Source organism: Schistocerca nitens, chromosome 9 (genome assembly GCF_023898315.1).
Source record: "Schistocerca nitens isolate TAMUIC-IGC-003100 chromosome 9, iqSchNite1.1, whole genome shotgun sequence".
Lineage (NCBI taxonomy): Eukaryota > Metazoa > Arthropoda > Insecta > Orthoptera > Acrididae > Schistocerca > Schistocerca nitens.
Window position 1 is genome coordinate 177,498,396 of NC_064622.1, and position 13,301 is coordinate 177,511,696.

At 44.5% G+C, this 13,301-nt stretch overlaps 1 protein-coding gene across 1 annotated transcript in view; it reads left to right on the plus strand.

Annotated features, from left to right (window-relative positions):
• The window catches only part of LOC126203120 (putative fatty acyl-CoA reductase CG5065), a 272,413-nt gene that overhangs the window by 221,068 nt on the left and 38,044 nt on the right, over positions 1 to 13,301 (plus strand). The window contains exon 8 of the mRNA XM_049937367.1: positions 3,219 to 3,458. Coding sequence (XP_049793324.1) covers positions 3,219 to 3,458 — 240 coding nt within the window. The remainder of the gene's footprint in view (positions 1 to 3,218; positions 3,459 to 13,301) is intronic.

Consider the following 13,301-nt stretch of genomic DNA (forward strand, 5'->3'; position numbering starts at 1 on the left):
GGAGGTCAAAGTAGCCTATTACTATCGATCGCGTCAGGCCATAAGTACTACACAGTTACACGAAAAAACGGTAGCAGCCTGCTTATATATTTATTCATCTATGTCTTTGTTTATATCCGATATATACTATTCATGAAGAAATTGATTAAATATTTACTGTGTTGTAGAAAGCATAGAGACATTAGGCTACTGGCCTACCTTTTGCTTCTTTTCTTATGATATATGTTTATTTAATTGTTTATGTATTTAATATTGTGTGTTAGAGCGTGTTTCTGGTCCAGCCGTAGGAATATTTATTTAATTTCAAGTATTTAAATGCAAATCCAGTGTTTCGAATATGTTTCATTATGTTATTGAGTGAGAGTTGGCTAGGAGACATGGAGGGTGCGCTCTAGCCAAGCACAGCGCTCGTTAATGGTGAGACTGGATGGATGCGAGTTCGGGAGAGAGGACACGAGGCAGTTCTAGGAGTGCAGGGGTTCCTGACGGTACGGCCCAGGACACGGGAGTGAGTGCTGGACGTGGACAGTACGGCGCCACGGACGCGGAGTCAGCGGAAAGACTTGGACAGTGGAGCAGTTTGCGCGTAGTCGCGGAGGATATAAATATTTCGGAGTGCCGACCTGTGTCTTGTGTGATTTCCGTGGCTTCTACAGTGAGGACGTAGTGTGTGTTTAGAAGTGAATATCTCGCGAGCTATGTTGTTGTTCACAACTAATTACGTGCAGTAGGCATCTATTGTTTCCCTGTTATTCAGCTTATATTTTATTTAATTGCTGGACCATCGACACTAACAAGCGCTTTGCAGAAGTATACCGCATACTCAAAAGTACTTCTACTATCGTACTCTTCATTTAAAGTCGTTAAGATAGTACCTGAAGAGTTTATTTAATTGCAATCTTTCATTTATAAATGTCTATATTAATTTGCAATTGCTCAATGATAGGAACCTTCGACCATTCGATGCATGTGTCTGTTCATATTGTATACTGTAGACTCAGCAGTATTTGGTTTTTGATGCGGCAACTACGTATCCCAGCCCCTAGGCAACGAAACCAGCCAAAACACTGTGTCGGAGGGTGCGTAGTTATTCGAACGCCCGCAGTGTCGTAGGTGAATACACTCCGAAATAAGCCGCTCATGAGATTTACGCAATACACGCATATGTCCATTATTCGCGTACAGAGAAAAGCTTCTCTGATCACTGAAGGCAACAGAACGTCATTCCACTCTCCAGTTAACTCTTTCAGGACATCAGAGTAACTGTGCTTGACGGTGTCGTGGTAGCAGTGATAGCCTGGCCAGAGGAACGTGTGATGTTAGTCCTGTTGCAAGCCGACGGTTTCCAGTAGTCCTTGGTGACAGGTCAGGTGCAACATGCGCCCAGATTTCACCCCTGGGTGATTTTTCGAGGCCTCTGACAATGCGTCTATACTACAGGGATGTCCAGAACGTAGTGTACGGGCATGGGAATGATCCAAAGACCACTGCTGAAGGCAGCGACACATCACCGATACAAGTACAGCAGCACATTGATACATCCATCCAGCTTCTTGCAGACCAGTAATGCGACCCTGTTCAAATGGCTGAAGTTGTTCAACAGGAGTACGTACTCGTCGGCGGGGCGTGGTCGTACCCTACAATGAATGCTGCAAACACTGTTCGCCTCTAAACTCAGCACAGATGCTGCCTGCAGAGTCAAAACAGGGGGCGCACGGACAGGCCTCCTGAGGGCCATCCGATCTCCAATAACCTTGAAAGATGAGTCATTAACACTCCTTGGTACGAGGTGTGTGAGAAAAGGAGTGAGACTGATTTCTTATCAAAGTTTTAATTTTTTTCAAAGAACAATATTGTCCCATTCAAAGTAGTTCCATTCGCAGCTATACACGGGCGGAGTCGATGGTCCCAATCTTGGTAGCAGCGGTGAAAGTCTGTAGGTGATAGGGCCTTTAACACGTCGGTCATTTTCTTTTCAGTGTTCTCCAGAGTCTCAAAAGACATCCTTTTAAGGCATTTTTCCTATTTAGCGGAAAGAAAAAAGCCACAAGAACACAGATCAGATGAATAGGGGAGCTGCGGAACAACAGGAATGCCTTTGGAGGCCAAAAATTCCGTGATGGAAGTGGCCATGTGACATGGGACGATGTCACGATGGAGCATCCACTTGTCAGCAATATCCGATCTCCGTCGATTTACACTTTTCCTGAACCTTTCAAGAACATCTTTGTAAAACACTTGGTTGGCAGTGTGTACTGGAGGAATGAATTCTTCGTGCACATTACGCCTCCTGTCAAAAAAGCAAATCAGCATTGTTCTAATCTTTGATTTCCTCATTCGAGCTTTTTTCGGTCGAGGAGATGTCTCAGTGTTCCACTCCTCACTTTGCTACTTTGTGTCAGGATCGCATTCAAAAATCCAGGATCACACGACTGATCCATTCATGGTCAAGTCTGATGTACGGAAGTGGTTAACAGCTCACCTATCAGCCGTATTGTTTAAACATCGGTCTGACCGCACAAGAGCATGCACACTTTAGATGTTTCCGCTGGTGTTTGCAGTTGAATGTCTACCTGGGCAAGGTTCATCTTCACAGTGTTCTCGCCCTTCCAAAAATGATTTGTGCCAACGAAAAAGTTGTGCTCTTGATAAAAGATGTTCCTCATAGGCGTGTTTCAACTTTTCAAAAGTCACATTCGCGGATTTCACGTGTTTTATGCAAAACCTGACAGCATAACGTTGCTCCAAATTCCGCTGTTCCATTTTCGTAACACACAACAAAAACACAACTTCATGGATGGCGTACTCAAAAATCACGTGATAGCTGCACGGAGCTGAAGCTCTGACTGAGCATCTGGAAGGCATGAACATACCGGTATACGCAAGTAGAACAACACAGCGTTGCCAGATCGCTCGCAGTGTTGTCAGTCCTATTGTATTTCTCACACACCTCGTATGCACATATTATGCCAAGGTGCTACTGAACACAGTCCTTGAGGATGTTGCTTTTTTTTTGTTTTTTGCTTTTCCAGAGAGTACAAGATGAACTTCTTTCAAGTAGCAACTGAAAAAGTATGGTTGCGGAAGGAAACAGTTGTCGCATTATTAGACTGTAGATTGAATAACTCTCAGTTCACGGTACCTGATACGAACTGGAGCGAGTCTCAAAGTAGAAGATGTAGTACTTGTCGTGTGACGGTCCCTTGTGCTGTGCGCAGGCCAAACAGCATCCTGGTCTACAACTGCACCTCGGGCACCACGAACCCGATCCGGTGGCGAGACGTCGAGGAGATCGGCCACGAGAACCTGCTGAAGAACCCGTTCAGCGACGTGCTCTGGTACCCCGGCGGCAGCTTCAAGAGCTCCAGGCTCGTCAACAACTTCTGCGTATTCGCCTTCCACTTGCTGCCCGCCTACATGCTCGACATCGCAGCACGCCTCTCCGGGAAGAAGCCCATGTGAGTATAAAGCCTCCCTCCACCTGTCATTCGTCAGCTCTTCTTTTAAATCGTATACAGTTGGCAATGGTTAGCCGCAAGAATAACGTCGTTCGTTACTTGAAAACAAGTATTGCGTTTAAATCGCGCGAACTTGAAGGGAAAGGAAAGCAGGAAGACTGGGGAGAAACGAACATTTTTGAATACAGAGAGTTTAAAAAAAAGTGTCACATACTCAGTCCGCCCCACAAGAAAGGTGACTGCTGTGAAATAAAATGCAAGACGTTGTTTATTTTTAGTTTACATGAGATTTTATTCAAACTATGCTCCATGTGAGTCAATGAACATCTGAAAGCTTTGCAAAAATTGTCCGAAACAATTCTTACACTAAACCTTTGGAATTTCCTACAGTTCAAAGATCGCAGCCTTCTGGATACCTGAAATCGTGTCGAAATGCTTTCCTTTCATTGATATTTTCAGTTTTGGAACTAAACAGAATTCAGATGGAGACAAGTCAGGTGAACAAGGAGAACGCTCAAGCAGCACAATACAGTTTTGTGCCAAGAAATCGCGTACGACCTTGCTTTTGTACACTGGTGCAGTGTCGTGCAGAAAATACCATATTCCTTGATTCAGGTAAAAAAAAAATTGTAAATGAGCTTATGGCATCGTTGGCCGGTAGACCCCTAGCCGGAGAAGTTCGGCTGCCAAGTGAAAGTCTTATTTCATTCGACGCCACATTGGGCGACTTGCGCACCGGTGATGAGGATGAAATGATGACGAGAACAACACAGCACGCATCTCCGAGCGGAGAAAATCACCGACCCGGCCGGGAATCCAGCCAGGGCCCGTTTGCATGGGAGGCGAGCACGTTACCACCCAGCTATGCAGGCAGACTCTTGATTCCGGTATTCACGTGGAACTCGAAGAATCCTTGCCCACAAACGATTGAAAACAGACAACTAGTAATCTGCATTTACCATCTGGTCTTTTGGAGTGAATTCTTCATGGATAATTCGTTTTGAGTGATTAAAAAAGAGAAAACAAATGAACGAACAGTAGCCAGTGTCTTGACACGTCTTTTCTGCATGCGCATATTTTTCGGTCTTGGAGATTCTGGATCTTTCCATTCCGAGCTTTGGTGCTTAGTAAGTGGCTCGTTCTGAAAACACAGTCTTTCATCACCTGTTACGATGCGAGATGCACGAGGAAGACAGGCCTGGTCTTACGAGTGCCAGCAGCACACTCCGACAGGGAGCGAGTAACTATTTCAGCCGAATTTAATAATTCTTGATTGTGCCTTTAAATGCGTTCAAGCTCTCGACAGCACACGACAATGTTAAGACCTTTAGTGGGTACCTTTTCGATTTAATATTGATTTCCAATGGACCCTGCACGGAGCCGAACATTCGTTTAGTGTGGCGGACAAGTCGACTACTGTGACGTCACAAGTTTGTTGCGGAGCCAGTTTTTCTCGTAGGCCCCGTTACGATGTCAGACATGAAGTTTGGGTCCATGGCGGCTGATCTTTTCATTTCTCCGCAGTGTTCCGCTCAGTAATCTTTTTGATCGTCAGTGAGTGAGTGGGGCACAAAGCGACAACAAATCTTCTTTTCGGTGGAAAAGTTTCATTTAGAATGCCTGTTTTAGGGATTCCGGTGAGCACCTCAATTAACCTGGTATATGTACAACGATCATTTCAAAGAATTTCAGCCACGTTTGGAACATTTTCTTCGACTCTAACTGTCAATGATACACCTCGACGTAGACCATCTACAGTGCTGTTTCTCCCATCACGAAACCTTGCGTACCACTTAAAAACGTTTCTGCGATTCATTACTTCACTATCATAAACAGACCGTACGAGATCAAAACTGTTATTGGCAGTTTTACCCGATTTAAAACAAAACTTAATGTTCGCACTTTGTTCCATTCTCTTTTAACGACCTAAGTTCAAATCATATTAATGTTTCGGTTGTCATGAGCAGTATGTCATGACAGAGCTGGTAAATTTAAAACGGAAGGTAGTCGAAATACAATGCTAGTTCATTTGTGCATCCGTTCACAGATGGAATTAGTTGTTATACAAATATGAAATCAGTCCCCATTCCTGTGGGACGAATTTTCTTTCCCTACAGGAGGTAGTACTGGTCAAAACTGAAACAAAAGTTCCGATAATTACATGTCTGGAATGCAATACGGGCCGTTTTACTTGTGACGGGTAATGTGTAATATTCTGTGGTGTAAGCCGTCTACCTGTTGCAGTAAGCTGCTCGATGAATTACCAATGCCATAACAACATTACCAATGATCTTGCAGAAAGACAACGACTGTGAGTTATGCAGGATGAGGCACCACGCCATTTTCTACGAATCGTGCGACAGTACATCTCCGCAACGTTCCGTGGGTGATGGCTTGGTCGACGAGGTCCGGTAATAAATCCTCATCTTCCATCGGACTTTAATTCGCTGGATTTCCAGCTATGGGGATAATTAAAGGCATTGGTAAAGCCATACCCACCCACAATGTGCAGCCTTTACAGGAGCGTGTGGGCAACACATCTGACACAATCCGAATAGAGACAGTTATATATGAAACAGTGCCTAATTCACTGACGGAAATGGCTGAAGGATGTACCAATATGCGTGGTAACCACATGCTCCACTGACTATAGTGTCTCCTTGACGTAATAGACATATGGGAATGAGAGGACAGGCTGGCCCCTATGTGAGCAGATTTTTCTTTCCGGACATACCATTACTGTCGCTTTTCGTCTAGTTTTGACCAGCACTACTATATCGTGTAGGAATACCTGACTTACACTGAGGTGACAAAAGTAATGGGATACGTCTTAACATCTTGTCGGACCTGCTTTTTCCCGGCGTATTGCAGCAATAAGTTGTTGGAAGTCCCCTGAAGATATTCTGAGCCATACTGCCTCTACAGACATACATAACTGCGAAAGTGTTGTCGGTGCAGGATTTTCTGCCGAACCGGCCTCTCGATTATCCCCCCCAAACGTTCGATGAGATGCATGTCGGGCGATCTGGGTGGCTAAATCATTCGCTCGAATTGTCCAAAATGTTAATAAACCATTCGTAAACAGTTGTGGCCTGGTGACATGGCGCATTGTATTGGAACATGAAGTCCACGAATGGCTGCAAATGGTCTTCAAGTAGCCGAACATAACCACTTCCAGTCAATCCTAAGTTTAGTTGGACCAGAGGACCCAGTCCATTCCTAATAAACTCTGCCCACACCATTATGGAGCCACCAGCAGCTTGCAGAGTTCCCTGTTGACAGAGAACCCTGCCACCAGCTATTAGCAGCTGAAAGCGAGGCCCTTCTGACCAGTCCACCGTTTTCCAGTCTCTAGGGGCCAACCAATTTCGTAACGAGCCCAGGAGAGGAGCTGCAGCCGATGTCACGCTGTTAGCAAAGCCATTCGATCGGTCGTCTGCTGACATTGCCCATGAAAGTCACATTTCGCTGCAGTGCGCTAACGGATACGTTCGTCGTAGGCCCACACTGATGTATGCGGTTATTTCACACAGTGCTGCTTGTCTATTAGCACAGGCAACTCTGCGCAACCGCCCCTGCACTCGGTCGTTAATTGACGGCAATCGTCCACTACGTTGTCCGTAGTGAGAGGTAATGCCTAAAGTGTGGTATTCTCGACACAGTCTTGACACTGCGCATCTCGGAATATTGAATTTCCTAACCATTTCCGAAATGAAATGACCCATGCTTCTAGCTCCAATTACCATTCTGCGTCAAAGTCTCGTGCTTAACGTCGAGCGGCTATAGTGACGTCGGACGCCTTTTCCTATGAAGCACCTGAGTACAAAAGACAGCTCCGCCAGTCCACTGACATTTCATACCTTGTGTATTCGACAGTACCGTCATCTGTATATATGCATATCGCTATCCAATGACTATTGTAACTTCCGTGTATATTGTTAAACACCCCGTAGGCCCCACACTTGGGCAGTCACAAACTTTCACATAACAGGCGTACTGCATTAGTCTCCAGCCCCACATCACACAGATGGTATTTTTCACAATACAGGCACTATGTTTCCCTAACTCAGTACGCCTAGACTCTGTGAATTAGGGACTAACTTCCCGTCGAAGACTTTTGGTCATTAGAGAAGACCAGATTATTAGATTGGGGAGCCGGCCGGGGTGGCCGAGCGGTTCTAGGCGCTACAGTCTGGAACCGCGCGACCACTACGGTCGCAGGTTCGAATCCTGCCACAGGCACGGATGTGTGTGATGTCCTTAGGTTAGTTAGGGGACTGATGACCTCAGTGCTCAGAGCCATTTGAACCATTTTTAGATTGGGGAAGGATGGGAAAGGAAATGCACCGTGACATTTTCAAAGAAGCAATCGCAGCATTTGTCTATGGCTATTTCTGGAAACCACGAAAAACTTAAATCAGAATCTCCTTGTCATGATTTGAGGCACTACGAATTCGAATACGAATCCAGTGACATCCGGTTCTGTCATAGTCACAAGGTACGTAATTCAGTAGCTACATTCCGGGATAACCCTTAAACGATATGGAGAAACTACGAAGAAGGTGCATCTACACTCCACAACACAATTGAAGGATCGCCTTGTTGAAACCCCGTAACTGTTTCACATTGCGGTGCGGAAGTTTGATATTTGGCTCAAACGTGCCGACAATCTTCCTCTATAATGCTGCGAAAGGAAACCGCCCTGCGAGCTAACGAATTGGCGACGCTTCAAAAAGCAGGGTGCCGACAGATGCGAAAGAAAGGTTACAACTCCGAAGTGTAAGGTGGGTTAGAGAAGTCACATTGGCACCACATTTCAACACAATTCTGCCCAACGTACCAGTAGGCGTGTCACATGAGAGTAAGTTCGCCACACCTCCTCTTACACACATTTCACCCCTTCTTCTGCCGCCCCTGAGATAGAAGCAGAACGGCGACGCCTAGTGTTGAAATCACGTGGTCTTCTTCCGAGTGGCCGAGGAAAGCATTCCAGTCACACTGCCGCTCAGAATCCGCACGAAAAGGTCTCAGGAGGTGGCATAAACAGCGTCAGCAAAACCACCTGTTCCCTTGCGGCGTTGATTCCTAACCTTTTCGCAGCCAAAAACGACCGTTAGTAGTGCTATGAGCAGCAGGACGGCGTTCTTCACAACGTTCAGCACTGGTGACATCCCACCCCTCTCCCCCCCCCCCCCTTCCCGGAAGTTTCAACCTTTCTCTAGGGACATCGTGAGCCAACAACCCTATTGAAACCGATCTCACCCATTTGGAGTGTGTGCTCTGATGTACAGGTTGGAACCACTGGGGACCATTCAAAACCATTCGACGAAATCTGAACGTGATCCGAAGCAGCAAAGGGTGTTCATGCTTTTCCGGTCCTCCTGTTTCGCACCCTGCTGTGGTGTGATCACAGGGAGGTGTAAAATTGACACGGGCGTGAATATAATGGCAAAGGGTCCCTCTAATACCCCCAGTTCAGCAACACCCTCGATGCCACCTTCGCGCATTTGCTGAGCACTTGAAAAATGTACCCATACAGAGACTTCGACACCCAGACAGCTCAGTGGCGTTCCATTGCTGTTCTAGCGCCTCAGGGCACGCAACCCCTTCGACATCTCTTAGATTCCACATGCCTGCAATTAGGCTTACAATTTATCTATTAAAAAGAGTGAATTATATTCATGTACATTCGAAGTAACCTATATATGCATTAATCAACCAATATGCATAAACAAACACAAATATTCGTATTAAAAACTACTTATTTGTGCAAGTTGTCAGTTAAAAATTGTTTATTAGCAATTTCAATTCACTGAGAAGATGATTTAATTCTTTTGACGCCCAAAAATTTAATCCCCAACTATCAGTGAGCCAGAATTTCGAAAACACAAACATTTACTGACGTAAAAAGAATTTACTTCTGATGCCAAGGATTTCTCGACTGTATGAAGCTAATGAATGGTCAACTACCAGAGTGTTGATCAGTCACATTGTTGTGTACTCCTGTAAATAACCATTTTTGACAAGGTGAACTAAGTACAGCACGCTTGGCGACAACGGTTTTTAACAAACAAACAAATCGGAGGAAATATTGAAGGTATAAGATGTGTAGCAGGGTTCTTTCCACACAAGTAGCAACATTTCGATCGCTGAAGGAGTCATTTGCTCGCACATCACTGAACAGAACAATTGTTGACCTGTAGTTACCTTGAACTTTATCTTTGACTCGTATTCTTTAGAATTGTAATAAGCTACGTTTTTCCCCAGTTAAATACGTCAGAGCCTCCAAAAAACATATCTCTTACATTTGAAAACTATGGAGCATACTACTGTGACGTGGAGCAAGTCATAAATTCGGATTATGACCTTACATTCGTCACAATTATGTAGCTTCTATTTGTAGATGCTAAGAAATAATATTCATCTGGGACAGATGAGTTAACTCCGAATCTTTTCGTTTTATTCATCCTTAGATTAGAAATTACAGAACGAACAAGAACAAGCCTTAATTTCAATACACCGGAAAGGGTTTCAGTCTTCGTGACCACCATCAATTCTCCAAGTAGACACAGAAGGAACTAATATACACTCCTGGAAATGGAAAAAAGAACACATTGACACCGGTGTGTCAGACCCACCATACTTGCTCCGGACACTGCGAGAGGGCTGTACAAGCAATGATCACACGCACGGCACAGCGGACACACCAGGAACCGCGGTGTTGGCCGTCGAATGGCGCTAGCTGCGCAGCATTTGTGCACCGACGCCGTCAGTGTCAGCCAGTTTGCCGTGGCATACGGAGCTCCATCGCAGTCTTTAACACTGGTAGCATGCCGCGACAGCGTGGACGTGAACCGTATGTGCAGTTGACGGACTTTGAGCGAGGGCGTATAGTGGGCATGCGGGAGGCCGGGTGGACGTACCGCCGAATTGCTCAACACGTGGGGCGTGAGGTCTCCACAGTACATCGATGTTGTCGCCAGTGGTCGGCGGAAGGTGCACGTGCCCGTCGACCTGGGACCGGACCGCAGCGACGCACGGATGCACGCCAAGACCGTAGGATCCTACGCAGTGCCGTAGGGGACCGCACCGCCACTTCCCAGCAAATTAGGGACACTGTTGCTCCTGGGGTATGGGCGAGGACCATTCGCAACCGTCTCCATGAAGCTGGGCTACGGTCCCGCACACCGTTAGGCCGTCTTCCGCTCACGCCCCAACATCGTGCAGCCCGCCTCCAGTGGTGTCGCGACAGGCGTGAATGGAGGGACGAATGGAGACGTGTCGTCTTCAGCGATGAGAGTCGTTTCTGCTTTGGTGCCAATGATGGTCGTATGCGTGTTTGGCGCCGTGCAGGTGAGCGCCATAATTAGGACTGCATACGACCAAGGCACACAGGGCCAACACCCGGCATCATGGTGTGGGGAGCGATCTCCTACACTGGCTGTACACCACTGGTGATCGTCGAGGGGACACTGAATAGTGCACGGTACATCCAAACCGTCATCGAACCCATCGTTCTACCATTCCTAGACCAGCAAGGGAACTTGCTGTTCCAACAGGACAATGCACGTCCGCATGTATCCCGTGCCACCCAACGTGCTCTAGAAGGTGTAAGTCAACTACCCTGGCCAGCAAGATCTCCGGATCTGTCCCCCATTGAGCATGTTTGGGACTGGATGAAGCGTCGTCTCACGCGGTCTGCACGTCCAGCACGAACGCTGGTCCAACTGAGGCGCCAGGTGGAAATGGCATGGCAAGCCGTTCCACAGGACTACATCCAGCATCTCTACGATCGTCTCCATGGGAGAATAGCAGCCTGCATTGCTGCGAAAAGTGGATATACACTGTACTAGTGCCGACATTGTGCATGCTCTGTTGCCTGTGTCTATGTGCCTGTGGTTCTGTCAGTGTGATCATGTGATGTATCTGACCCCAGGAATGTGTCAATAAAGTTTCCCCTTCCTGGGACAATGAATTCACGGTGTTCTTATTTCAATTTCCAGGAGTGTATATCGTTCACTACTTACGAAAAGGATTATTTGTCTTATACATCATAATTAATAATTAATCTTTTGACATGATACACCTGTTTCCCAGAAATTTATGTGAAAGTTTTTCTAATATTTCTACGTTTCAGCAACTAACCATATCGTATGGTAGTGGTTGACTCTGGTTTCTTCCAGGACATTTATAATGATTGCACTGAAGACCCCACGATAGTAGATGAATAACCTTGTTGTATTTTCATAAAAGGCGACAGATATATGTCCAGCTGTAAGTGTGCCATTACTGGTAGACTGTGGTTCTCAGTGCCTGTCACATATAACTGAACTAATAGAAGTCAAACAACACACTAACATAAGGATGGAACTGTGGAAACATCATGTGAATCCATTCATCGACTGTTGCAGTAATAGTTCATCCATAAAAATGAAGTCAGTATCGAATGCATCCATGAGATAATGCACGTGGAGATGGAGTACAGTGCCACAATAATATCGGCCAGTAAGTGCATCTTGTTCAAAGATTTGGAGGTTAGTATGCTCATGCAACATTATGTGCCCCTAATGATCAATATACTTACAAATACCATCTCTGGACAATTAGTGGATTACTCATTCACGATCTAGAGGGAAATATCTCAAAATAATTCCAGTCTGTATCAGACAGGTAGGAATTATTTATCTGCCATAAGGACTTCATTCCAGCAGAAAGACTATTTTCCAAAGCTAGCGAAGTGATTTCTCCTCAGAGAAGTATATTAAAAGTAGAACATACCAACAAATTAATTTTTTAAGTTCTCCAGAAAATAAGATTTGGCACTGATAATTTTTTTCATTTATATTATCTGAATAGCTGACTATTAAAAAGCACCTAAGTCACTTTTTCATAGTTTTGAGAAAAACAGAACAAACTTTTTTCCTTGTGTGCTATTAAATATTGTTTCGATAAAGTTATATATTAAAATATGACATAGCCCTAGAATTAGGTAAACATTTCGATGCTTAATACCTAATAGGAAACCAGAAAAAAATTATTTTATCCTGTTATCTTAGGTACCTTTTAAAACTCAATAAATTTTAAATAGTGGTTTTGCTTCAAATAATGCATATTTTTATTAAATAATGAGTCAGATCTGTTAGCTCATATTCTAACCACAAATCTTTACTATTTAATGAATATTATACATTATACTGACTTGTTTCTCTGAACCTTATTCATTATCATCGAGAGAAACAGAAGCTACTGGCCTCAGTACAAGTTGATCGTAATAGGCTTAGTGTTTTTTTGTTTGTTTTTTGCAATATATGGCATAATTTTCTTTAAGTCTTCAGTTTTGTAATTTTTAATAGATATTTTTCCTTGCGAATAAGGTTTTTGACTAGGTAAAGATACTTGACGATAAAAGTATTATGTCTTTGAAAATCACCTGATCATTATAACATATGTACTCAATCGTTCTGTTGCACGAATTGTATGAATGTCCACGCAAAGGAAAGAAAAGCTGTTTAATACTTCTAAACTCGCACGTATCAGTTAGGGCTAGACAAAGTCTTGACAATATATATGGTTCATGGTTTGCCTATGAGAATTATCTGAAAATAGGTGTAACTCAGTAAGTGTCTCGCATACATGGTTTATAGTTAAGTACAACAGGAAAGAAGTAGCTTCATCGGGTCCTTTGTGGGCCTGACTTTCATGGTAGATGTAATGGGCTAAATTCATCATAGTGTTGAATTACAGAAAACGTTCACTGTGGATTGCCTCAAGTAATAAATTTCCTGAACAGAAATCTTTGGTAACTTAACTTTTGTTTTGTGTATAGTCAAATGCAGGACCTAA